General features: G+C 44.3%; 1 protein-coding gene across 1 annotated transcript in view; it reads left to right on the top strand.

The window, feature by feature from the left end:
- USP13 (ubiquitin specific peptidase 13) overlaps positions 1-27,589 on the top strand; it is a 141,037-nt gene that overhangs the window by 85,202 nt on the left and 28,246 nt on the right. Inside the window, exons 9-14 of the mRNA XM_066240834.1 lie at positions 745-816; positions 2,191-2,284; positions 11,729-11,854; positions 14,526-14,679; positions 16,635-16,809; positions 24,501-24,589. Coding sequence (XP_066096931.1) covers positions 745-816; positions 2,191-2,284; positions 11,729-11,854; positions 14,526-14,679; positions 16,635-16,809; positions 24,501-24,589 — 710 coding nt within the window. The remainder of the gene's footprint in view (positions 1-744; positions 817-2,190; positions 2,285-11,728; positions 11,855-14,525; positions 14,680-16,634; positions 16,810-24,500; positions 24,590-27,589) is intronic.

Here is a 27,589-nt window from a genome sequence, read left to right as displayed (position 1 = left end):
TGGGTGGTTCAAGTCAGCACTGCTCTCAGGATAAACCGGGCAGGAGGGTGGGTTGTGGACGGCTCAAGGGCCTGTGGGCGGGGCAGGCACAGCTCTGGAGCTAGGCTGCTTGGGTCCGCTGGGCTTCCTCATCCTCTTCCTGGGTGACTTCGGAAGCCATCTAATGAAGTTGCACCCCAGTGTCTCATCTGTCAAATGGTATAACGATACTAATTACTTCCTCATATGGTTGTAATAAAGACTCATCCAGGTAACATAGGAAACCCTCAAGAAATGAAAGTTGTCACTGCAGTTACCATTATTGTTCATTTGACATGACTGGAGCAATTCCTCATCTTTGTCATTGAGACAGCAGTTGTGATGCCATTAACCAGTCATTCCTGACTCTGGCTACGTGTTCGAATCACTTGGGGAAATTGGAAAAGATTCCAAATCCCAGGCCCAGCCTCAGACAGTGAAATCACAACCTAGGGTGGCTCTCTGGCTTTTGCATTTTTTAAAGAGACTTTTTAGGGGATTCGAACTCACACCCTGGGTTGAGATCCACTGATAGAAACATAAACATTTTAGGGAGACCCATGAATATGGATGGCCGCAGAGGTAGGAGCTAAGGAAGCACTTTTCCCCAGGTGGATGGTTTGATTTTGATGGAAAGGTAAGGGGGTCTTACCTAGGATGGCGGCTTAATTTGGTTCTGTTCATCTCTTAATTACTATGTTTTGACTGTTGCCTCTCATTTTCTAGATATGTAGGAAATCTTCCAAGAATATTTGACTACTCTCCTTTGGATCCAACGCAAGATTTCAACACACAGATGTAAGTGCCCAATTGTATTTCTTCCTTTTTTTAAAATTAAGTGAGAGGCGGGAGGCAGAAACAGACTCTCAATGCTCCCGACCGGGATCCAGCTGGGATCTCCCCGGCAAGGCCCTACCAGGTGGTGCTCTGCCTGTCTGAGCTGCTGCTCAGGTGCTCAGCAACTGAGCTATTTTAGCACTTGAGGCAAGGCCATGGAGCCATCTTCAATGCCTAGGACCAACTTTGCTTGAACCATTTAAGCCAGGGGTCTCAAACTCAGCTCAGCATGTGGGCCGCAGAGCAAGATCACAGCCGTTCGGCAAATACAAGTAGGCGCCTAGGCTTACTTAATTTTATCCAAAATATTTTGAACTTCGTGGATTAGTCTGCGGGCCGCACAAAATTGTTCGGCGGGCCGCGAGTTTGACACCCCTGATTTAAGCCATGGATACAGGAGGGGAAGACGAGAAGAGAGAGAGACAGACAGTAGTGGAAGGGTAAAGAAGCAGATGGTCACTTCTCCTGTGTGCCCTGACCAGCAATCGAACCTGGAACTTCCACATGCTGGGCTGATGCTCTACCACTGAGCCAACTGTCCAGGGCCCCCAATTGTAGTTTTTCTTTCTTCTTTTTTTGTGTGACAGGGACAGAGACAGAGAGAGGGGGACAGATAGGGACAGACAGACAGGAAGGGAGAGAGAGGAGAAGCATCAATTCTTCATTGTGGCATCTTCGTTGTTCATTGATTGCTTTCTCATATGTGCCTTGACTGGGGGCTACAGCAGAGCGAGTGACCCTTTGCTCAAATCAGTGACCTTGTGTTTAAGCCAGCTACCTTGGACTTCAAGCCAGCAACATTTGAGCTCAAGCCACCGACCATGGGCTCATGTGTATGAACCCATGCTCAAACCGGCACCCCACGCTCAAGCTGGTGAACCCGTGCTCAAGCTGGTGACCTCGGGGTTTCGAACCTGGGTCCTCTGCCTCCCAGTCCGACACTCTATCCACTGTGCCACCACCTAGTCAGGCCCAATTGTAGTCTTTAAGCAAAGTCGCCATTAAAGTGTTCATAGTGGTTTTTTTTGGGGTTGCAGAATTAAAGGCAATTCTCTTTATTTTATTCTTTATGTATTTTTCAAAGTACCTGTATTCCATAATGAACTTATTTTACTTTTATAATAAGCAAGAAATTAATAAAATTATCTATAAAGTACTTTGGAAAATTTGAAAATAGAATCAGTATCAAATAGAATCAAGTAAGTTATTGTGAGTAATTGAACTAAAGGAGTTCACCTGAAAGAAACTGGACTTAGTGAAATTCACAGGTAATTTGAATATCTCTAAAGGGAAACAACAGTGACCTTTTTGTTTTTGTTTCTCCCTGCTGTCCAGGACTAAGTTAGGACATGGCTTACTTTCAGGCCAGTATTCCAAACCTCCCGTGAGGTCTGAGCTCATTGAACAGGTGATGAAAGAGGAACATAAGGTATGTGTCTGGTTGCCATGCTGGTGTGGAGGGAGCAGGGACTTTTACCAGCTTGAATGTGGATTCCTATGATTTGGCACATGGTGGCTGTAGATTTAACAGGCTGCAGAATAGCTATTACATTCAGGAGTCTGGGGTGTCTGTCTGCATGCTCTTATAAGAGGGACAGCCACGCGTGGTTTCCAGGAGCTGTTGCTTGACGTCACTGCCGTTGTTGATGGTCTTCAGAAACAGGATTCTTCATAAAACAGAGCTGAGGTGGAAGGGATAAACCTTACAGAACAGAAACATTTCTCCTTGGTAACACAGTCTTGGCCCTTGTTGCTTATTGTGTCTTTCTTCTCCTAAGGCTCAGTGTTTGCTAGGATTTCTCAAGAGGCTGGTTGTTCAAAAACACACACACATTCCTAGGTCGCCCCAGTGCTGATTCTGAGTTTCTGGGCAGTCCTCACTTTTGGTAAGCTGCCAGGGGGGTTGGTAAGCACAAATCTGAAAAACTCATTGACCATTTAGTCACTATTAATTCATAGAGTAACTGAAAGATGTGCTTCATGTAATAGACTTGTATTTCCACATACCTGCAGGAGGGGCCCCTTATGCCTGTCTGGGCTGCTCTCTTGCACAACTCCAGAGGGTGCTACTCTCAACCTGGTCTGCTTGAGCAGTGCCCTTGGAGTTCCGCAGCGTGCGGCGAACATGGCTGTGTGTGCAGCCGTGGCTCCCAGTGCCGCAGACGGCCTGAGTGGCATGCGTGCCCCCCTTCCCCAACCCCTGCTCTGCCTTCAGAGCACCCTGCTTTGACTTTAGTGGGCACGTCCTTCCAATTCCACTGCTCAAGTGTTTGACCTTTGTGCTCTCATCTTACATCCGTCATTTTTACCTCATGCCTGCAGACTAAAAGTAAGAACTAAAAGTGAATAAACATTTTCTTTTGTAATGAAGCTAGTTACCTGGGGAAATGGTCACTTCTCCTGTGTGCCCATGTGTGAACGACTAGGAAGGGGACATATGAACATATAGAAGCAGTGTCTGGGGGTAGAGAGAAGTAGGTCATGAGGAAGGTAGAGAGGGCTGTAGACGTTCTGTGTGGCCAAGGCCAGGAGCCCAGTCTTGTGGGGAAAGGAAGAGGAGTTCTCCAGTTGGATTGTTATCTGGCCTTGCAAGGTAATGAGTTCCTTATTCACTCGAGTGAGATGGGAAGACCCTTGTCTGGGCTGCAGTTGAGGAGATGGTTTGGGTGTAGGACTGGGGTGTCAGGTTAGCCATGTTCCTTCTACCTCTAAGCCCCTGGCAAGCTTTGAAGAGGTGTCGGTGGGAAAAAACCTTGGTTCAAAATTTTGTTTTTGATCACATTTACCCTGGGTTTTCATGCAGGCGGTCACTTGTCAGGCCACTCTTGGGGCAGAGCTCACCCTCCCTGGTGGAGGAGGAGACTCGATGGGGACTGGGGAGCCTGGCTTCCTCTCCTGGTCTGCAAGGGGCAGTGTGACCGTGGCAAGTCACTTAAACTTTCACTCTCCACAGTCATGTGGCAGCATTGATCTGCGTGGTGATTGGGAGTATTGCAATGGTATATATACCATTTATGAAATGTTTCTATTTCATAAAGTTTATCCCTTCCACCTATATATAAATAAAATGTGTATATCACATGACTATTGTGCTTTTAGAATCTCTTTATCAATTTAACAGTGTTTGGAAGTAAAATTTACTTTTGTTAATGTCACAGAGTTCTTGTACATTATATGAGTAAGGCACATTATTAATTCAGTCCACAAACAATGAAGGGAGGGCCCTTGCCCCTCCCTGCCATTGGATTTAGTGACTCTCATATGGTAGATTTGTGATCTCCAGGGGTCTTAGAATTGCAGGTGGGACCCTTGCTCTGTCTGTAACCTTGCAGTCTTTGGGCTGTATATGTCCTGCAGGTATGCTTTGCTTGGGCCATACATAAATATTGGAATTTTCAGCTTCTTTTAAACACTTAGAACCTGTGGCAGTTCTGGGCCTGAAAGCAGTTGGCCGGAGCTGAGTAACAGCCCTTCCTTCACACAGTCCCCAGCTTGCTCCAGTCCTTTTGTGATTTTTGACTTGGCTGATAGGCTGGGTATTTGGGTGTGTAACCCTTTTTTTTTATTATTATTAAGTGAGAGGCAGGGAGGAGAGAGACAGACTGACACATGTGCCCCGACTGGGATCCACCTGGCAAGCCCCCTGTGGGGCAATGCTCTGCCCACTGTTCTGTTGCTTGGAAACCAAGCTATTTTTAGCACTTGAGGTGAGGCTTTGGAGCCACCTTCAGCACCTGGGACCAACTTGCTTGAACCATTTGAGCCATGGTTGTGAGAGAGGAAGGGTAAGAGAGAGAGAGAGAGAGAGAGAGAGAGAGAGAGAGAGAGAGAGGCAGAGGAGGGATGGAGAAGCAGATGGTGTTGCTTCTGTATGCTGTGACCAGGACTCGAAACCAGTACTTCCACATGCTGGGCTGACACTCTACTGCTGAGCCAACCGGCCAGGGCTGACCTAAATGATTTGTAAAAGCCTTTCCTTGCTCCGAGAGGCCAAGATCATAGGGTTCCTTCAGTGTTCAAAATGAGCTTCAGTTGACCAAATGATTTTCTTTGCAGTCCTGAAGGTGTTGGTTTCAATCTCAAATAGGCAAGTAATTCCTGGTAAAATCTCCACTCCCCTTGACATTGGAGGGATTTGCTTTCTGGGGCATCAGGATTTTTACTGGCAATTGGTTTCAGAGAAACCAAATTGTGAGAATCTCTCTTCTCTCAGGTGTCAGGAGATCTTTGGTCTTGTCCCAGGCCTCCAGGGTTTGTGAATGAGCCTGAGATGCCCCAAAGAGGAAAGAAGATGTGCTGACTCCAGGAAGAGGATAGATTATGAGAGGAACGTGTGGTAGAGGGGAGAGAGCACGGAGAGGTCAGAGCCATGTGGCGGGAATGCCTTTTTGCAGGGCCACCACCTCCAGTGATACGGATGCTAACATTATGTAGGACCAACGGAAGGCCGGACTCTTCCTGTGTGTTCACCAGTGCCCAGAAAACTGGCCTAAAGTTAGAAAGCCAGTGAGTGGGAGAGTGGGCTTTCCCGCAGGCAGCCTGGCCCCTGAGTCTGTGCGTTTGACCGCTGCACCATCCTGCTTCCTTAGCAGTTGTTCTAGTACTTGTTTCAGGCTCCCAGGGCCTCTGCGTGGACAACAAGGGAGTGCTTGAAGTCTGCAGAATTACCAGGTAGTCCGGTACCTAGGGTTTCGCACCTTGGACTTACATCTTGGGTCATTTCTAGAATATATATTTCCTGAAATTAAATCGATCTGCTGCGGACCAAGGTGAAATCTGGTTTTTATATATTCATGCTTAGTCTACTTTTTCATCTATAAAGAGACCTGCAGTGTTTGTTTTGGGCACTGCCATTTCTACATACGCTTTTGAGTTGATTTTAAAAATTAAGTTGTGTCTATGGTCAATAAAATCTCCTCTCTGTAAATGCATACTTTTCTTCTTCAGAAATATTCCTGGCTTTAATGTGTTCTATGACAGTGCTTTCGCACATTTTAATGCTGAACATTATAATTTGTTTCTTTTTCCAAAGATAACATGTTTTAGACAATTCTGTGTTCTGAAAAAACTGCCTTTTATAAGTGGCACTTCATTTGATGACCTACATAAATAATCATTGATAACTGGCTGATGGTCTCAGTTTTTGATAAAGATGAGATAACCAGTGTTTTACCTGGAGGTGATGTAATTTTAGCCCTAAACTAAGAACTTTGTTCCCACTATCCTTTTCCTGCACTGGGCAAATTTACCTCATCTTCTGAAATATGAAAAATAGCATGGGGAATGCCTTCTGTTTCTTCGGCTAGGAGATTTGGGATTGGGATCTGGGTTATGAGCTACTGGGTCCAGGGCTTCTGTTTAAAGGTTAGTCAGTAGATGGCTTGCACTTGTATAGTGGGGACAGGGCTAAGATGGGTCTGAGGTCTTACAATGTGTACATCTGTACAAGAGTTGCTCTGATGTGATGCAGGCTCTCAGTTGTGCTTCTTGTTTATTAAAGCATCAGGCTCCAGAGAGTGTGAGGGGACAGTGCCTGGCCACCTTCTTTGTGCAGCATTCAACACAAAGGCCTGTGTAAGCATTTGGGAAGGATTGGGAAGGATTCTGAACACCGTAGTCCTCTCTCTAATTTTAGCTCATTTGTTTTGCAGTTGCTGATGGAGGAAGTAAGTACAGTATCCTATAAATCAGGGGTCGGGAACCTATGGTTCGTGAGCCAGATGTGGCTCTTTTGATGGCTGCATCTGGCTCGCAGACAAATCTTTAATAAAAAAATAATAACATTAAAAATACAAAACATTCTCATGTATTACAATCCATTCATTTCCTACCGCTCATGTTCATGGTTGCAGGTGGCTAGAGCCAATCACAGCTGTCCTCTGGGACAACACCAAAGTTTTATTGGATAATGCGTAATGTACACGGGTTGTTGTATGGCTCTCATGGAATTACATTGTAAATATGTGGTGTTCATGGCTCTCTCAGCCAAAAAGGTTCCCGACCCTGCTATACATACAGCAGGCTCCTTGGCGGCTGCTATTTGGTGACTGTTCCTGGCTCCCTCTCACAGAGTTAGCTGTCAGGACCGGCCACTGCGTCAGGTGTCCGAGCGCTGGCTTGCAGGGAGAGTGCGTGCTTCCCGAGGGTAGGTCTGGCTCTTGGTCAGTTTTGGTCTCTCCCTCTGAACCTGTGCAGTGATAGGTCCATATGGGGACACTCACATGGTGTCATCAACCCACTCCCAACCAGGAAACGTGGTTTCTTTGACCTAGTTCTTTGGTTCTTATTTTGGCTTTTAGTTTCTTGTAAGTAAGCAACTGCCTTATCCAGAGCCTGGCCTTTAAATTTATTTTTTTATTTTAATTTGCAGATACACAGAAGTAGAGAGCAAAGTGTGTGTAATGAACTCCACGTACCATTAGGTAACTTCAGCAGTCACTCTTCGGCCAGTCTGGTTTCATCAGTTCCTAAACTCGGCTCTTTCCTTCCCTTTTCCTTCCTTCCTTTCTGAAGTATTTCAACACAAAATCCAAGCATCCTTTTTTCTACCTGCAAATGCTGTACTCAGTATGCACCCATAACTAGGACACTTTCTTTTTTAAAACATAAATAACCTTTTTAAAAATTTTAGTGTTAAAAGCACACCAACAGAATGAGCAGCCACTCCTCAGTATACCCAGAACCCATTCTGGATCTAGACCTGCCCCTGCAGCATGAGAGACATCTTGTCTAATCCCCCCTTCTTCTTTCTGCATGCTGTTGATTTGTTGAAGGAACGAGATCATTTGCCCAGAATTCCTCTTAAGATTGTTTTCTTGAGATACTGTTTAGCTGTGTTTCTCCTAAGCTGGAAGTTAGAGCTGGAAGCTTAATTAGATTCAGGCCGCTTTTTTTTCTTTTCCTTTTTTTTTTTTTACTGACTCTCTAATATGTAAGATATGAAGGGAACACAGTAATACTTGAGATGGGAATTTATGAGACCTCCCTTCTGAAACCCGAGCTAGCACAGGTGTGGAGTGTGGGTGCAGGTGGATACGCTGGCTAATAATGTTCAAGGCGTTCAGCTGAAATGCTCAAATGCCGCTGTGAACGCCAGGGGCTCCTCAGCAGTGTGAAGTGGACCAGGTGAGGTACCATCTTTCTGGTTAGGAAGCTTTTCCAGATAACGTCTCAGTGATCAACACTTCTCACGCTATAGCTGAACTGTTGAATGAAGGATTCAAAGAAAGGTCAGTCGAGGGAAAAGAAATGTGTGCAGAGAGAAGAAGGGTGTGAGGGGAGTGAATGAGGCTGGGCCACAGTTCATGCTGAGTGTCGGGTTTTCTGAGCTTTTCACCGGGGACCCTATTGAGATGTCTCCTCCCAGTTGTATGGCCGTATGGTGGCACAGAACAGCAGGCAGCCTTGCTGACTTGTTGAACTTTCCAAAGCAGCTGCTGTGGTGAGGACAGGCAGCTGCGTCAGCTCGAAGCACAGCCTGTGAGAAGCAGCACCACGAGGAGCAGGCAGTGAGTGAGTGCATGCTCACACACGCGCCTCAGTAGGAACGCACAATGCGAAAGAGTTATTCCAAGTCTAGCCTCCACACGGCTGAGAGTGGGGAAGTCGTTGCTGGCCTGACCTGTAATGTTGGTCCCAGCGGGGCATGGGTTGGAAGAGGGCTTACGTAGAGTCCAGGACATAGTGTGTTGTTTCTTCTACAACTGGTAAGAGGGACTCAGGGTCATCAAAGATGAAAACTAGTCACTTGTGTGTAAGGAGCAGTATTAGAACACGAGGGAGAGAGACAGACAGACTTTTCTAGCTGTGATCCTCGGCCAGTTACTTACCAACTCTTTGCCTTAGTTTCCTCATCTCTCAAGTGGAGAAAATAATAATAATATTAATCACCTTATGAGGTTGGGTGAGTTAAGCAAGATACACATACAAAGTGCTCAGAACTACGCCTGGACCTGGTACGTATTCATCCAAGTACGAGAATAGTATCTGATGTTCTATATAGCACTCAGTAAATTTCTTTCTTTCTTTCTCTTTCTTTCTTTCTTTCTTTCTTTCTTTCTTTCTTTCTTTCTTTCTTTCTTTCTTTCTTCCTTCCTTCCTTCCTTCCTTCCTTCCTTCCTTCCTTCCTTCCTTTCTTTCTTTCTTTCTTTCTTTCTTTCTTCTTCTTTTTTTTTTTTTTTTTGTGGCAGAGACAGAGAGAGAGTCAGAGAGAGGGACAGATAGATAGGAAAGGAGGGAGATGAGAAACATCAATTCCTCGTTGTGGTTCCTTAGTTGTTCATTGATTGATTTCTCATATGTGCCTTGACTGGGGGGCTACAGCAGACCATGTGACCCCTTGCTTGAGCCAGCGACCTTGGGCTCAAGCGGTGAGCCTTGCTCAAACCAGATGAGCCCACGCTCAAGCTGGTGACCTTGGGGTCACGAACCTGGGTCCTCCACATTCCAGTCTGATGCTCTGTCCACTGTGCCACCGCCTGGTCAGGCAGTAAATTTCTATTGAATAAATGAATGTTAGCCATTATGCACAAAGATAAGGATTATGTTTACATGTTTGTGTTGGCTGATATTATGTAGATATACATCAGCATTGTGAGTGAAGCAAGTTACAACTTTCACATAGTTTTCAAGAGGTGTATATACAGGTAGTAAAATTAATTATCCAGTATGAATTGGTCTTCACATATTTCTGGAATCACATCCAAAGCCATGTGTATGTAAGCTGGTCATTTATGTGCAGGTCCCAAGTCCTCAGAACTTGCAGGTTGGTGCTGTCTCAGGTCCCCTGCAGGTTCTTTCCTATTTGCTATGGACCCGGGTGTTGTCTGCCATCACTCGGAGGGCAGACCCCTAGTAGGACTCCGCAGGAAGTAGGTGGCCAGTAAATACTGGATGACTAGAGCAGATCTCTTTTCAGCAAGACAGGAAATTCACTTGAGTTTTATTAGAAACATTAGACCAGGCACATTGGAGAGGTTTTATATGTAGAGCTGCCTTTTGGCCGATGGTTACAGGAGTTTTCATCACCTATTGCGTCTGACTGTGTGCACACCTTTCGTGGCCTCCAGCCCCTGGCGTTGACTTAGATGTCTAGGAGGTCTTGAAGAAGTGTGAGACATGGCCTCTGTCCGCCAGACTGCGGTCAGGCTGAGGGGACGGGCCAGAGAAGGCTGGCGTGAAAGGAAGTAAGGGCACGTTGTGCCCTGTGCCCCAGGATGGCCCACATTGCAAGTTCTCTGGACTTTAGAGGAGGGGAACGTGGCCTAGAAGCTGAGCACACAGTGGCTTTGAGAAGTGAGTAGACAGCAGCCACACATTTGCAAAGAGTTCATGGATTACTTCTTTAGCTTACCTGCAAGCTGAGGTTTGTCTCACCGAGATCTGCTATGGGCTACAGCTACAATTTTTGCAACGGAAAGCCTGGACCTGCATCTGGACTGGGAGTTCGTTCTGGCTCTGCTCTGTTAGCTGTGTGATAATCTGGTTGTGAGACCACTTTGAGTGGAAAGACCGACCTGGCACTTTCTTCCAGTCTCAGTTTTCCTAGCTATAAAATGGGGATAATGGCAGTATCTTTGTAGGGTATTAAATGAAGTGACATGTAGCGCCATTATTAGATGGGCTGAACGTGGAGGGGGCTTAGGAAGTGGCGTTATCATGACCCATCTCTGTGCTCAGGCGAGGTGGACTTTTCCGGCGCTGCCTCTTTAGAGCATCTCAGGCGGGTCTGCTAGATTTCCAGTACGTGACCAGCTCTGAAAAGACACTTCACACTGAAGTCAGTGTAAAGCTGCTCCCCCGACCGAGCTCAGGAGTCTCAGAAACCGGCGGTGCCGCAGGGTCAGCATTGGTATCCTCCAGCAATCTCTTGTCCTTGCTCCACCTCTGGGCTCCCTGCCACCTCCTCTGGCCTGTCCAGTGGGGGCAAAGGCGGGGAGAGGAGAGGAGAGGCAGAGCCTCTCCCTGAGCTGGTGCGCGTGGCTCCTCTTGGCTGCCATAGGTCGTCTGCCATGGCTGGCCTTTTTGTGGGACACAGTCATTCTTTAGAGATGCCCCCACTTGTCCTCTCAGGGGTCCCCATGAGGACCTTTCCTGATGCCCATCCAGCCGATCCTGTAATCCTCCACCTTGGCTCCTGCCCAAAGACGATTGGCCGGCTGACCTCCCATGCAGCGTCCTTCCTGAGGAGCCTGGCTGCTCTCTGTGCTCTCCTGTAGCCCCTTGGGACGTTCTCATGTCCTTGTCTGTCAGAGTTGTCCCGCCTCCTGCTCTTCCCCATCTGCATCCTGGCAGCTGCAGCCAGTCTCCTCCTGCTCTTCCAGGGAGGAGTGGCACCTGCCAGCTCCCTGTGCTCTGCTGCAGAGACAGCAGCCCCGGGCAGGCGGCTTGTGAGCCTCAGCCACCCCTCAGGGGCTGCAGGGGCATGCAGGGCCATTTCCTTTGCATGCAGCCATCCCAGTTTCTGCGGAGTTCTCTCATATTCCCTTCTGGGGAAGGAAGGGATCTGTTGCAGACCTTTCCTTCCTTATGTGTCTCTAGTCTGCTCTGCAGTGGCTGTAACATAGTTTGGCCACCAGGTGGCAAGTCCTGTGAGGGTGGGCCTAGTGCCTCTCTTAGAAAGTGGGGTATTGATCATGTCTTGAGTTTTGACTTATCAGGAAGAGTCCCTTCCTGTCCTCAGATCAGGTTCGGAATGTGGAGCCTGGTACGTACTTGACAGCCAGTGTAGATTGGCATTCTCATTTAGCTGCTGTGAGCTTCAGTTTTCTCATCTGGAAATTGGGGTTTATGGTAATCTCCACTCGGCTTGCCACATAGTGCTGTTACTATGTATGAAAGTCCTATAAGTTGATTTTATTTTATTTTATTTTAGCCTCAACAGAATGGGATCTCTCCATGCATGTTTAAGGCCTTTGTGAGCAAGAGTCATCCAGAATTCTCCTCCAACAGACAGCAAGACGCCCAGGAATTCTTTTTGCACCTGGTGAATCTAGTAGAGGTAATCCGTCTTCACAAGTGCTCAGAGGGTTGGAGGAAGTGCACCGAGCACCTGAGTGCCGTCCCGCCCTGGCTTGGCCGGAAGGCCGCAGCCCCTGACCCAACTCTCACTGCCCAGCGTTGGCTAGACTCAGCTCTGAGCCTCAGCTCAGCCCGCTTGATGCGGTAGCTCCTTGTCCTGTCCTCTTGGCACCTTTGGGTCTCCCTAGCTGCTTTTAACATGTATGCGTTAGAGGTGTGTTTGTCAGTTACCTCATTCACCATTCTTTCTCCTTTTCCTTTGTTTTTTGGTGACAAAGCTTCTTGAGAGCCCTGCGTGGGATTTGGTGTCCTCCTCCCACCATTCAGATATGGCCACACTGCTCACAGCAGAACTGAGTCACATTAAATGCTGTGGTTTTCAAAAGACATTAAGAATACATGATTAAAGGTTATTTTCCGGCCCTGGCCGGTTGGCTCAGTGGTAGAGCGTCGGCCTGGCGTGCAGGAGTCCCGGGTTCGATTCCCGGCCAGGGCACACAGGAGAAGCGCCCATCTGCTTCTCCACCCTCCCCCTCTCCTTCCTCTCTGTCTCTCTCTTCCCCTCTCGCTGCTGAGGCTCCATTGGAGCAAAACATGGCCCGGGAGCTGGGGATGGCTCTGTGGCCTCTGCCTCAGGTGCTAGAATGGCTCTGGTCGCAACAGAGCGATGCCCCAGAGGGGCAGAACATCGCCCCCTAGTGGGCGTGCTGGGTGGATCCCAGTCGGGCGCATGCGGGAGTCTGTCTGACTGCCTCCCCGTTTCCAGCTTCGGAAAAATGAAAAAAAAAAAAATAAAGGTTATTTTCCCCTCTTCAGAACAACAGTTTTTTTAGGCCCTCACCAAATAGCTTGGTTGGTTATAACATTGTCCCAAAGCGCAGAGGTTGCCAGTTCGATCCCTGGTCAGGGCACATACAGGAGCAGATCAATTTCCTGTCTCTTTCTCCCTGTCTCCCTTCCTCTCTCTCTAAACTCAATAAAATAAACATTTTTAAAAAAAGTCAACCAATGAATGTACAAATAAATAGAACAAGTCAATGTTTTTCTCTAAAATCAATTAAAAAAACTCATTTTTTTCTGATTACTGATGTGGTTGTGAAAAATAAGAAAGACACAGAGAAGATAAGAATCACCTATAATACCAGCTCCTGCAAACAACTAGTGTTAAGGTTCTGGTGTCTGACCCACCATTCATTTCCCAGGAGCATTTATTAATTTCCTACATGCTGTTTCTAAGCAGTGTTTCCCACTTAACCTGCCGTGAACATTTCCCCATATCATTACATACTTAAATTTAGCATAATTTCTTTTTTATTTGTATAGAATTTATACAAATGCATTTATATAATCATATATATGGCCTTAATGTTTCCAGGGCAGTCTTTGATTTTCCCCTTTTCTCTTTTTTTCTTCGTATTTTTCTGAAGTGAGAAGCAGGGAGGAGGAGAGGGAGGCAGGCAGACAGACTCCCACATGTGTCCCGACCGAGATCCACCTGGCATGCCCACCAGGGGGCGATGCTCGGTCCCTCTGGGGCGTTGCTCTGCTGCAACCAGAGCCATTCTAGCACCTGAGGCAGAGGCCATAGAGCCATCCTCAGTGCCCGGGGCAACTTTGCTCCAATGGAGCCTTGGCTGCAAAAGGGTAAGAGAGAGACAGAGAGAAAGGAGAGGGGGAGGGGTGGAGAAGCAGATGGGTGCTTCTCTTGTGTGCCCTGGCCAGGAATCAAACCCAGGATTTTCACATGCTGGACCGACACTCTACTGCTGAGCCAACCGGCCAGGGCTTTCCCCTTTTCTCTTTAGTTTGGCTCCCTCCTCCCCTTCCTTCTAATGCTATCTGGGTCAGTCCCTCTCCCATGACTTTTAATGGCTGCATAATATTAATGCACATGATGAATCATAATTTATTAAGCCAGTCCCCCATTTTGGGACTTCACATAACTACCAGTCTTTTGGGGAACGAGAGCAAGAGAGAGATTGATTTGTTGTTCTACTTATTTCTTTTGCATTCACTGATTGATTTTTGTGTGTGCCCTAATCGGGGATTTAACCCATAACCTTGAGGCATTGGAATGATGCTCTAACTGAGCTACCCGGCAAGGCATCAGTGTTTTGCTTTTGAAATACTCTGGTGAAATGGCATGCTCAGAGGGATTGTTTCACAATACTAGGTCTTTACATCAGTGTTATATTTGGTTTTATGCTAATTTTTTTTCTTTTTTGTATTTTTCTGAAGTTAGAAGTGAGGAGGCAGTCAGAGAGATTCCTGCATGTGCCTGACCGGGATCCACTCAGCATGCACACTAGGGGGCGATGCTCTGCCCATCTGGAGCATCTCTTCGTTGTGGCTGGAGCCATTCTAGTGCCTGAGGCAGAGGCCATGGAGCCGTCCTCAGCGCCCGGGCCAACTTTGCTCCAGTGGAGCATTGGTTGTGGGAGGGGAAGAAACAGAAAGAAAGGAGGGGGCAAGGATAGAGAAGCAGATGGGAGCTTCTCCTGTGTGCCCTGACCGGGAATTGAACCCGGGACATCCAAACACAGGGCTGATGCTCTACTGCTGAGCCAACTGACCAGGACCGATTTTATGCTAATTTTTATTCATGGATTAATATTCATAAATTCACTAACCTGATATAATCTATCTTTCAGAGGAACCGCATTGGCTCAGAAAATCCAAGTGACGTTTTTCGGTTTTTGGTGGAAGAACGTATTCAGTGCTGTCAGACCCGGAAAGTCCGCTACACGGAGAGGGTGGATTACCTGATGCAGTTACCTGTGGCCATGGAGGCAGCAGCCAACAAAGGTAACGTGTCCAGAGTGGGAACTGAGCAGTGCGCTGCTTCACGTGTGAAACTCCGTAAGTGGCGGTCGGACAGCTCAGTCACTGCGCAGTCCTGCAGGGGAGACGCAGCCCAGAGGGTGTCTGGTTTGCACATGTCTTTTCATCTTTCTCATAGTCCCCGTGTGACTTTCTTTTGAAAAGAATCAAATGGATCACAGATTTTTGTGGAGGGCTTATGGATGGAACTTATTCCAGTGCCTATAAATTTGACCAAGTGTTGGGCTTGGAGTCACCTTATTTTGGGGGAATATATTTGTAATTATACATGTGGAAAATTTTTTAACAGTGTCACTCATAAGTTGTGCTCTGAAGTCTGGGGGAAGTGGTCAGACTGTGTTTGTTGTGTGGGACATTCAGTCAGAGGTCTCCTGACAGAATCCGGCTTTGGCACCCCAGACCTTCTGATGCCTCTTAAAGGCAGTGCCGTGTTGCAGGCGCGAGGCCCGTGGCGGGGCCTCTGGACTTTGGAGGCAGAAAGGAGGCAGAGATATTGCAGCCAGGGTGGGGTCTGAGGGGAAGTTCCTTCAGTCTGTCTGGGAGAATAGATAAGTGATATTACTTAGAATTAACATTTTAGAAGCAAAAAAATAAAAAAAGGCAAAATACCTGCTAGGTTGCTTCTCTCCTGTGAGTAGGTCATTTCTGTAAAGTCCAATGGCTTCCCAGGTGCCCTTTTTCTTCTTTTTTTGGGGGGGAGGAGGGTCACTTTATTGTACAGATTGAAAGTAATGATTATACTGATTTCAAGGTAAAATTATTTCCATTTTGTATAAGCTCCTACAGCTTTTGACCAGATTTAAATTGTTACCCTTTCTAAGGGGAGAGTGAGGGTCAGGGTGTGTGGCTTGTTTCCTTTTCAGAACTAGGCTTAATTGCTTTCTCTTGCTGACCTCAGGGATACTGACTCACATGTTCTGCTCAGCTCTGTGATCCTGTCTGACTTGCTGTTTATAATTTATGAGTGGTAAAGGAGCACTCATTTATTTTGTTCAGAAAGGGGCTTGATAATAGAGTCTCTGGATACTGAATGCCATCATCCTAGATATAAGTCCTTCATGAACTGATGGTGGACTGGGAGATGAATTTAAAAGTGTAGTTAGATGTATTTAAAAAACACCTAAGTGCGTAAGTGTGCCTGAAAACTGAACCAGGAGTGGTGTTTTTTTTTGTAACACGAAAGGAAAGACCAGAAAGGCCCATTCAGAATCTCTATAAAATTTTGACTTGCTGGTGGTTTCTAAGAGCATATCTGCTGACTCTTGGGGAGTTCACAGGATGCTTACTACTTTTTCCCTTGGTGGTCAATCATTTGAGCAGGGATCGTGTAGAAAAGGGGCCTTCGGGGCTGGTTGCTCTGGGTGTTGAGCAACTTCAGCCGTAAGCTGTCTTGGCAATGTCAGTATCACAGGTTGCAGATAACTGCACTCCTTCTAGTTCCTTTGGATCCTTGGCCCACACCCTCCGTGACCTCTAATCATTAAAGAGGGCCTGGGAAGAGGTGAGCCCTTGGGTGTCTTTCAGTGTGAAATTCTCTGTGTGAAGACTTTGTGATTGGAGGGTGGCATTTGGGTAAACCAGCCTTGAACTCTGAGCAAGTGAGAGACCAGGTTTGTGATCACTTATGTCACATTCATGGTCTGGACCTCTTATTTGGGCCAGAGTTCGCAGTTCCCTCCCATCAGTCTCTAAGGGGAACAGGTAAAAAAAATATGGGTGGCTCAGTGCAGCCTGTCAGTTCTACGCAAAACACACCCCAGGAACAGCCTTCTGCATGCTGTTCGGGTCTGTGAAGGGCAGTGAGTAAGCAGTCTGCCCCAGCCCAGCAGCCTTCAGGGAAGATTGGCCAAAGGGGAGGTTTTCGTTTTAAGAAGGTAAGAGCGATTGCCAAGACAGTCATTGCTTGCTCTTTCACTCAGATGAACTGATTGCCTATGAATTGACGAGAAGAGAAGCAGAAGCAAACAGGAGACCCCTTCCTGAGTTGGTCCGTGCCAAGATACCGTTTAGTGCCTGCCTTCAGGCCTTTTCTGAACCAGAAAATGTGGATGATTTCTGGAGCAGTGCCCTACAAGCAAAGTCAGCGGGTGTGAAGTAAGTGTGTGGGTATGTGTACACATATGTGTGCATGTGTGTGCTTATTGGTGGTGGGGAGTAAGGAGGGGTTCTCGAGAGGTGGTGGGGTATTGTATGAGTCTGTGCATGCTTGCTCATGTGTGGTGATATAGGATATGATTCACACAGCCTTACACCACATTGCATGAGACCTACCCAATGAAACAGGCTTATAATCTATACTATGTGCTAGGGAAGGAATACCTTTTTCTTTTTAAGCAGGTTTGTAGTTTATCCTGTTAAGAATTTGCTTTTTATTTTAATTTTTGTCAAGAGTGTATAACCAAGAACCCATAGCATGAAGAAATTTAAAAAATACTTAGGACTGTCTTCATTATTTAAACTCCATTGTGATAGATTTTTAATTCCATAATTAAGGATTTGGCTTAGACCGTGGTTGATTCTGTTCGGACCTGGAGACCAGGGTCCTGGGGCATCTCGAAGTGGACGCAGAGGTCCTGAGCATGCTCAGATAAGCTGCTCGGGACTTAGGCAGGAGCTGTTCTGTTTCCACATTGTCAGCTTTGTTGTCAGATACATAAAACGTTAGTTTTTATTTTTCAGTTGACACCTTAATTTTATACAGTCAATCCCTTCCTGACATACTTTACATAATTGGAAAAAGAGAACGTAACAGTGGCATAAAATGAGGGGGTGGGTCTGAAAGTCTGGCTCTGGGGATTTCCCTACTTTTAGACATTCTTCGGCTCTTTTTATTCTGGGCTAAGATTGAGCTCTAGTTGATGGAAAGGGGAGTGGAGGATGGAAGAGCTACTGCAGGCTGTTTTTATCTCAACCTCCTTAGCAGTCAAACCTAAATCACTTACTCTCCACGACAGCTGTTTCTCAGGACTCCTCTGTTTTACATAATTGATTTCATATCAAAAAGAGGAAAACAAAAATAATTTATTTCAAAAACTAAAAGCGATATTTTTTAAAAATAGTCTTGTTTTTTTTTAACTGGGAAGTGGAGAGGCAGAGAGACAGACCTGGCAAGCCCCCTACCTGGCCATGCCCTGCCCATCTGGGGCGTTGCTCCACTGCTCTGCAACTGAGCTGTTTTAGCTCCTGAGGTGAAGGCATGGGGACTTCCTTAGCACCCAGGGCCAGCTTGCTCCAACCAAGACATGGCTGCAGGAGAGGAAGGAGATAGAGAGAGAAAGGAGAGGGGGAAGGGTGGAGAAGCAGGTGGGTGCTTCTCCTCTGTGCCCTGACCAGAAATTGAACCCGGGACATCCACATGTTGGGCCGACGCTCTACCACTGAGCCAACTGCTCAGGGCCTTAAAATAATTTTTAAAAAAGCATTCTTTATATCCAAATGAGGATTAATAATAGTTCATTCAGTTATCAATTATCCATTGCAGGGTAAGTTTTCATCCTAGGACTGCACAGTTTTGGGGTGTGTATGTGTGTGTGTATATGTGTGTGTATGTGTGTGCACGTGATAATAGTTGGTATGTTAGATAGTTGCAGGTAATAGCTGGTGTGTTAAATGTGCGATACTCACTTCATTGCAGCTTGGAGACATCTTTGGGCAGTTTGATATCTACATACAATATTAGTGGTAGAAATCATTTCTGTAATTCTTTCCTCCCCAGCTTTATTGAGATATAATTGACATAACATTTTATAAGTTTAAGGTGTACAACATGACTTGGTTTTTTTTTTTTTTTTTTTTTTACTTTAAGTATTGACAGTAGGCTGGAGACTCCGCAAACATTTTCCTTTTCTCTTTGCCCTTTACTTCTGATTCTGTGTGGAAGGTGGGAGCGACCCAGGGGCCGGGCAGCCTGGAGAGCCCTCAGCATCAGGTGTGAGCAGCAGGGCCTTCTTCACTTGCCTGTCCACTTGGCCACCCCTTTCTGCTCTTCAGAGAAGTAGATCTGAGTCTTAGAAGTACAGGGTGTGACGTCTGTAGGAGCCTGCAGGAAGGAGACTTCTGAGCACTTGGAAAATACCCATCCTTTATTTTTTTTTATTTTTAATTTTTTAAAATGTTTTATTATTGAATTTATTAGGGTAACATTGGTTAATAAGATTACACAGGTTTTAGGTACATAGTTCTACAATGCAACATCTATATATTGCACTGAAAAGGGGATTTAATATAAGGTTTCTTTGTACTTCACAGATCCCATGAATGCCAGAGAACCAGTCTCAGAGGTTTTGCAACCAGAAACAATGTCCCAAATCATGCCACAGCTGTAAGCTATACCAGGATGGCATCTGCACAGGCATTTTTTTTTTATAAATAAATTTTTATTAATTTTAATGGACTGACATCAATGAATCAGGGTACATATATTCAAAGAAAACATGTCCAGGTTAAGGGCCCATCCTTTAAATGGAGGTGGAAGGCATTAGGTTTCCACAGACATGGAGTCTCTGACCCCTGGGCTAGTGGTCGGGAGATCTGTGTCCACTTCTGGTTTAAGTTCTATCCTGGGGCGAAGTCATCACACAATGTCCTTCCATCTGTCAGTCATGGAGGACTGATGCTTGCTGACTTGATTGTCTCTTCAAGTGCTATAAAGATTTAGTGGCAGGCAGTGCTGGCATCACTAGCTGAACACTCGAGGAGGGTTTCTGCTTTCTCTACTCCTTAACAGTAGATATCCATCTTTTACATATGCACATACTGTTATATACACGAAAACAGTACTGGATGTTTCACAATTGTTCATAATTGAAAACTGGTCTCTGAGGGAAAGGAAAAAATACAACACTTCAGGGTAATAAAGCAACTACCTTTTTTTATCACCATTTATTTACTGCCATTATCATTCTAGGTCATGTGTTAAGCTTTCCCATAAATTATCAAATTTAATCTTTTTAATACTGTTATAAGGTAGGTATCATTCTCATTTTACAGATGAAGAATAAAAGGAGAAGTAATTGGACAGTAGGTGGCAGACTTGGGACTCATTCATGTCCATTTTGAGTCAAGTTTAAACTTAATTCCCAGGTTATCTAGTGCCCCATCTTCCTCTCCATGCTTGCTTATATATAGAGCCTTATAGTCCATAAATAGCCTCGCTATTACTTATTATGCCTTATCATGTTTCAAATATTAGTTTTTGGGCAGCCAGTTCAGTGGATTCCTAAAAGATCTTTTTCTTTTTTCCAGCAATATAAGCTGTAACTCAGACATGATCTCTTTATTATGTTAATTTGGAGCCTTGAACTTTCCTTGTGTTGGACCCAGAGAGGGGCAAAAGATGTCCTAAGGATCTTGATAGATCTTGGGTCAGTATGGACCAGACATAAAGATCCTTCCCTTAAATCAAGGGTAGTAATCTTTTTATACCTACCACCCACTTTTGTATCTGTTAGTAGTAAAATTTTCTAACTGCCCACCGGTTCCACAGTAATGGTGATTTATAAAGTAGGGAAGTCACTTTACTTTATAAAATTTATGAAGCAGAGTCACAGCAAGTTAAAACATATCATAATAATTACTTACCAAGTACTTTATGTCGGATTTTCGCTAAGTTTGGCAGAATTAATCTTTATAAAACAACTTACTATAGTTAAATCTATCTTTTTATTTATACTTTGGTTGCTCCGCTACTGCCCACCATGAAAGCTGGAATGCACACCAATGGGTGGTAGGGACCAGGTTGACTACCACTACCTTAAGTGGTCCTGAACAATGTTGGGAAAAATATTAGTGTTTGCTATTTCACTCACCAGGCAAATGCTGTTGCTCATCTAGTGTGTTCTAGGCAGTGAGTTGGACAGGACCTAGGTCCTGTCCTCAAGCATCTCACGAAGTAAGGGTCCATAGGAAGAGGTTTTACTTGACCTTTACCATTTATGAAGAGAGAGCATGGTGTGGGGCTCCGTAACACCAACTTTAGGTGGATAGTCTGTGTTGAGTCCCCAGTGTTGAACCTATTGGTCTATGACTCTGGCTGATTGTCCTCACCTCCTTAAACCCCTGTTTCCTTATCTGTAAACTGAGGTAATAGTATGCGTTCCTCATAGGGTTGGGTGAACGTCAGGGTGAGATAAGCCATATGAAGCACTTTGCACAGTGTCTGGCACAGAATAAATAGATGCTGCAATTGTTATTACAATTATTTTATCTTTCCTATCATTCCCCCTCCTTTTCTTTTTTTTTTGCTTTATATTATGCTGTTTGAGAGTGGTTGAGTGATTATCAACCATATATAATGGAAAAGATTGAATTATATTTTTTTACTTACCAGTGTTTTTTGTTTTTGTTTTGTTTTTTAGAAAGAGGGAGGGAGCCCTGGCTGGTTGGCTCAGCGGTACAGCGTCGGCCTAGCGTGCGGAGGACCCGGGTTCGATTCCCGGCCAGGGCACACAGGAGAAGCGCCCATTTGCTTCTCCACCCCTCCGCCGCGCCTTCCTCTCTGTCTCTCTCTTCCCCTCCCGCAGCCAAGGCTCCATCAGAGCAAAGATGGCCCGGGCGCTGGGGATGGCTCTGTGGCCTCTGCCTCAGGCGCTAGAGTGGCTCTGGTCGCAACATGGCGACGCCCAGGATGGGCAGAGCATCGCCCCCTGGTGGGCAGAGCGTCGCCCCCTGGTGGGCGTGCCGGGTGGATCCCGGTCGAGCGCATGCAGGAGTCTGTCTGACTGTCTCTCCCTGTTTCCAGCTTCAGAAAAATGCAAAAAAAAAAAAAAAAAGAAAGAAAGAAAAAAAAAAGAGGGAGGGAGGGAGAGAGAGAAAAGCATCAACTTGTTCCACTTAGTTGTGTATCCATTGAGTGCTTCTTAAACATGCTTGACTGGGGATCAGTGCCCTTGGGGTAGAGCTGGCAGAGCTCTCAGGGTCGGGCCAGTGATCCTGGGATCAAGCTGGCAAACCCAGGATCAAACTGGCTTCAGGAGGATGCTCTGTCCACTGCACTATCTTAATTTTTGGGAGAGGGACAGCTTATATTTTCTTTTTATTTATTTATTTATTTATTTATTTATTTATTTATTTATTATTTTTCTGAAGCTGGAAACGGGGAGAGACAGTCAGACAGACTCCCGCATGCGCCCGACCGGGATCCACCCTGCATGCCCACCAGGGGAGACGCTCTGCCCACCAGGGGGCGATGCTCTGCCCCTCGGGGGGGTGTCGCTCTGGACCAGAGCCACTCTAGCGCCTGGGGCAGAGGCCAAGGAGCCATCCCCAATGCCCAGGCCATCTTTGCTCCAATGGAGCCTTGGCTGCGGGAGGGGAAGAGAGAGACAAAGAGGAAGGGGGGGGGGTGGAGAAGCAAATGGGCGCTTCTCCTATGTGCCCTGGCCGGGAATCAAACCTGGGTCTCCCGCACGCCAGGCCAACGCTCTACTGCTGAGCCAACCAGCCAGGGCAGCTTATATTTTCTTAATAAGGTTTTCATAGTATTTTTGCCTTAATTGTAATTAATGAAAAATGGATATATTTTAAATAATGGCAATAGGTTACCAATAGACAACATAATAGTGAGGTCAGGCACTTTTTATCTCTTAACTCATTTAATTTATATATATCTACATATATATATATAGTCATTACTACATGTGTGATTCAACTTGAGACTTGTAGAGGTTACAAAGATGAATAAAATGTTTATTTAGCAGAGCAAATATAATGTGGACACCATCTAATTGCTTTCTGGTACTCTTAAATCTGTCGTTACCTATAAGAATGTTAAGTTATGCTGTCCTCCCTCAACCCCGTCCTAACTTTGAGTTCCCTCCATTGCCCCCACCCCATGGTAATGCTTTCCTGCTAATACTTGACCCAGACACTGACCACAGAGCCACTGCAAGAGTCTTGGGGCTCCTCAACCACATTTTGGAAATTACTGATTTCCTAATGACTTTTGCTTGATTTCACTGTTATACATATTCCAGATTTTAAGCTAATGTGGTCAGAGGAAGAGATCAGAGAAGTTACATTTTTACATTAGTTGAAAATATCAGGTGGAGTTTGTTGGATTTTGGTGGAATTAAGGACTTGGCTGTAATGAAGTAGGAGTGGTGTTTATCACTGCTCCGCAGAAGAGAGGGACATTTAATTACTGAAAATATGTAATTTCTGAATAGTGTGAGCCAGGACTATAATAGATTGGCTCCTTAGGATGGTTATACCCCTATATTTTTGGAAGAGCTTCCTATGTTATTGCCTGTTTTTTTTCTACCATAAATGGAGAATTTGAGATACAGAGTGGTTAAGTGACTTGTCTGATGGCAAAATACAGGTCAATGACAGATTGAGTCCATGTCTAAGACCTCACAAAATCTAGCAGTTTCATGACAAAATGATCATGTTAATTCCTTAGGTATAAACAGTACATTCTAGTGTGCCAAGCAGCTTCATATAAGATTATAAATATTGCACAGTGCTAGCAGGCAGATATTATTAATACATTTACTTTGTAGATGTGAAAATGGAACCTCAGGGAGGGTCATTGATTTGCCCAGATTTGGAGTGAATTAAGGAGCATATCCAAGACCCACCACAATTCACATCTTTTAACGCTTTTTGAGCTGTGCTCTCTCCCGGTACTGTGACTTCTCTTCTTCACTAGGGGGCAGCAGGGATTTGCATTTGTTTTCTGAAATCAGGGGGGATGCATTCCAAGTAGTAGGAAAGGAGAGTTTCCAGGAAGGCTGCTCTAGAATTTTTATTTTAGAAGGTATCTATGGTACCTATCTACAGCTGATTTTATTTTTTACCTATACCTACCACACTCACATTGACACTGAAATAGAAATGATTATTATAACTAAGATGATAAATATTGAGAGAATGGGTAGGAACCTGGACATGAATTAGGTGTACAAATTGAATGGTTTGTGCATAAAATTGCCAAACTCAAGACCAAACAATTCAGCCTTTCTTTCCCCTAATATATATACCTCTAGGTTCCATGTGACCATGGATTTAGTGCAGTAGTATTTTAATGAGGCCCTGACATTTCCAATAATCAACTTCAATGAAAACGCCAAAGATCCCTCGTATGGCAGCTCTGTTCTGTAAGATAGTAATTCTCAGTGGGCACAGAGGTGGGAGTGTGTTGGGATTGCGTGGGGAGCTTTTTCAGCCTGCCCCATACAAACGCATAATGCAAAAAATAAGCGGTTAAAAAGTACAAATTGGTAGTTACAGAATAGTCATGGGGATGGAAAGTACAGCACGGGAATATAGTCAGTAATATTCTAATAACTGTGTGTGATGTCAGGTGGTACTGGAAATATCAGGGGGAACACTTCGTATAATCATTATGCTGTACACCTGAAACTAATACAAAATAATATTGAATGTGAAAAAAAAAAATCAAAACACAATGCATGCATGTCTACACACACCTACAAGTATACATACATACTGAATTCCTTCAGGGGTTTTAGAGAAAACTGATGCTTATGGTTGAAAGTGCTTTTCAGAAATACAAAATGCCACAGCAAAATAAAAGTAATAATTTGTCAGTGGGTCCAAAATCATTCTCAAAGGACAACATTCTCCTATGCTAAACATTTTCCTTTTATGAAAAGGCCTGGACAAATGAGCAGTCGTGGGTGAGTGTGTGTGTGTGCTCTTCCTCTTCAGTGCAGTTGTTGGAGCTGCAGGTGTGCCTTGTACAGAGCTTGTGATGCTGCATGATCTGTGTTCCCAATTCTCATTGCCTTGTTTCATTGATATAATCCCCTTGTGTTTCCCAGAACATCTCGCTTTGCCTCCTTCCCTGAATACTTGGTAGTGCAGATAAAGAAGTTCACTTTTGGTCTTGACTGGGTTCCCAAAAAATTTGGTAGGTATCTTTTGCATGTTTTTGCTTAAAACATCAAATCAACCATGTAAAAAACATGGCATGTGAATGAGCCATGAGCAGTTGGCTTCCAGAAACAGTCCCATTTCATTCTTTTTCCATTACGTACTTCCTCCACCTTTGCCTTCAGAATCAGAGTATATGATAAGCACTGCTGATAAAGTTACCACATGCTAATCCACTTATCTAATAATGGGATTTGGGGTGAGGGGCTTCTAGGAGTGAAAACAGGGCCCCACATGATCAAATAAACAATGCTTCCCAGACATTAAGGTGCACATGAATTACCTGGGAATCTTTGTAAAATGCAGATGCTAATTCATCAGGTCTGGGGGCTTGGGATTCTTTCTTTTTTTTGTTATTGAATATTTTATTTACTTTTATTTTTTATTACTATTAGTTTTATTGAACTTATTCGGGTGACATCGGTTAATAAAATTATACAGGTTTAAGGCGCACAGTTCTGTAACTCATCATTTGTGTACTGTGTTGTGTGCTCACCACCCCAGTCAAGTCCCTTCCATCCCCATTTATCCCCCTACCCTCTTTCACCCCCCTCCCTCTGATAATCATCATCTTGTCTATATCTATAAGGTTTTTATTTTGTTTTGTTTTTTTTGTTAAATCCTTTCACCGTTTTTACCTTTCTTCCTCAACTCCCTCCTCTCTGACCGCTGTCGTCTGTTCTCTATCCAAGATTCTGTTTCTGTTTGGTGTGTTAGTTTAATTTGTTTGTTAGATTCCACTCATATGGTACTTGCCTTTTTCTGACTGGCTTATTTCACTTAGCATAATAATCTCCGGGTTTATTCATGCTGTCTCAAAAGGTAAGATTTTCTTCTCTTTTATGCCTGAGTAGCATTCCATTGTGTAAATGTACCACTACTTGGCCCTGACTGGTTGGCTTAGTGGTAGAGTGTGCGGGAGTCCTGGGTTTGATTACTGGTCAGGGCGCAAAGGAGAAGCGACTATCTGCTTCTCCACCCCATCCCCTCTCTCTTCTCTCTCTCTTCTCTTCTCCTGCAGCCATGGCTTGAATGGTTTGAGCAAGTTGGTGCTGGGCACTGAGGATGGCACCATGGCCTCACCTCAGGTGCTAAAATAGCTCAGTTGCTAAGCTATGAGCAGTGGCCCCAGATGGCCAGAGCATTGCTTGGTAGGGGGCTTGCTGGGTGGACCCTGGTCACGGTGCATGCCGGAGTCTGACTCCGCCTCTCACTTAAAACAAATCTTCCTATCCATGCATACACTATATGCTTCCATGTATTTGTACCTTCTTCAATGTCTTATAAGTTTCTAAGTACAAGTCTTTTACATCCTTGGTTAAATTTATTCTTAGGTTTTCTTTTTTTCCTTTTGTTTTATGCAGCTGTAAATGGGATTGCTTTCTTAGTTACCTTTTCTGATAGATCATTATTGGTGTATAAAAGTGCAACTGATTTCTGGATATTTATTTTGTATCCTGATAATTTACTGAATTCATTTATCAGTTCTAGTAGTTTTTTGATGGAATCTACAGGGTTCTCTATGTGCAATATTGTGTCATCTGCAGATAATGACACCTTTACTTTTTCCTTTCCAATTTAGATGCCTTTTAATTTCTTCTTCTTGTCTGATTGCTATGGCTAAGACTTCCCGTACTATGTTGAGTGGTGAAAGCTGACATCCCTTTCTTGTTTCTGATCTTAAGGGAAACACTTGTAGTTTTTGCCCATTGAGTGTGATGTTAGCTCTGGCTTTGTCATATATGATCTTTATTACATTGAGATATGTTCCCTCTATTCCCATTTTGCTGAGAGTTTTTATCATTAATGGGTGATGGATTTAGCAAATGCTTTTTCTGCATCTATTGATATGATCGTGTGGTTTTATTTTTTATTTTGCTGATGTGGTGTATCATTTTTATCAATTTACAGATACTGTACCAACCTTGTATCCCCAGAATGAATCCCACTTGATTATGGTATATGATTTTATTAATGTATTGCTGAATATGATTTGCTAATATTTTGTTGAGGATTTTGGCATCTATGTGTATCAGGGATATTGGTCTATAATTTTCTTTCTTTGTAATGTCTTTACCTGGTTTTGGAATTAGGATAATGCTAGCCTCATAAAATGATTTTGGGAGTCTTCCCACCTCTTGAATTTTTTATAGTAGTTTGAGAAGGATAGGTGTTAGTTCTTCAAATGCTTGGTAAAGTTTACTGTGAGCCATTCAGTCAACGACTTGTTTGTTGGCAGTTTTGAAATTATTGCTTCATTTTTGCTTGTTGTAATCTGTCTGCCCAGAATTTCTGATTCTTCCTGAATCAGTTTTGGAATATTAATATGTTTCTAGAAATTTATCCATTTGGCCATATTTTCCAAATTGTTGGCATATAGTTCATAATATTTTCTTACAATCCTTTATATTGCTTTGGTATTAGCTGTTACTTCTCCTCTTTCATTTCTGATTTTATATATTTGGGTTTTCTTTTTTTCTTGATGAGTTTGGTTAAGAGTTTGTTAATGTTGTTTACCTTTTCAAAAAAAACCAGCTCTTGGTTTCATTGATCTTATATACTATTTTTTAGACTCTGTTTTGTTTTATTTCTGCTTTGATCTTTATTATTTTCTTTCTTCTACTCACTTTGGGCTTGTTTTTCTTTTTCAAGTTCCTTTTAAGTGTAAAGTTAGATTGTTTATTTGAGATTTTTCTTGTTTCTTGAGGTAGGTATGCAATCTATGATCATTGATAGGTATGTATTTATTGCCATTTTATTCTTTTAACTGTGTTCCTCTCGTTTTTTTCTTTTTCTTAAGGAAGACCCTTTAATGGGATTCTTTTATTTCTGACAAGCTCCCAGCTGATGCTGGTGCTGTTAGTCCAAAGGCCACCCTTGAAGGTGCACATCCCGTATTTTAAGGCATACTCTTCCCGTAGCATCTCTCCTGTGCTTCTGAAGCAACCAGTAACATTCTCTTAAATCATACAAATCT

Source organism: Saccopteryx bilineata, chromosome 8 (assembly GCF_036850765.1).
Source record: "Saccopteryx bilineata isolate mSacBil1 chromosome 8, mSacBil1_pri_phased_curated, whole genome shotgun sequence".
Lineage (NCBI taxonomy): Eukaryota > Metazoa > Chordata > Mammalia > Chiroptera > Emballonuridae > Saccopteryx > Saccopteryx bilineata.
The sequence above is the reverse complement of the archived record's forward strand: the minus strand, read 5'-3'. Positions and strand labels throughout refer to the sequence as shown.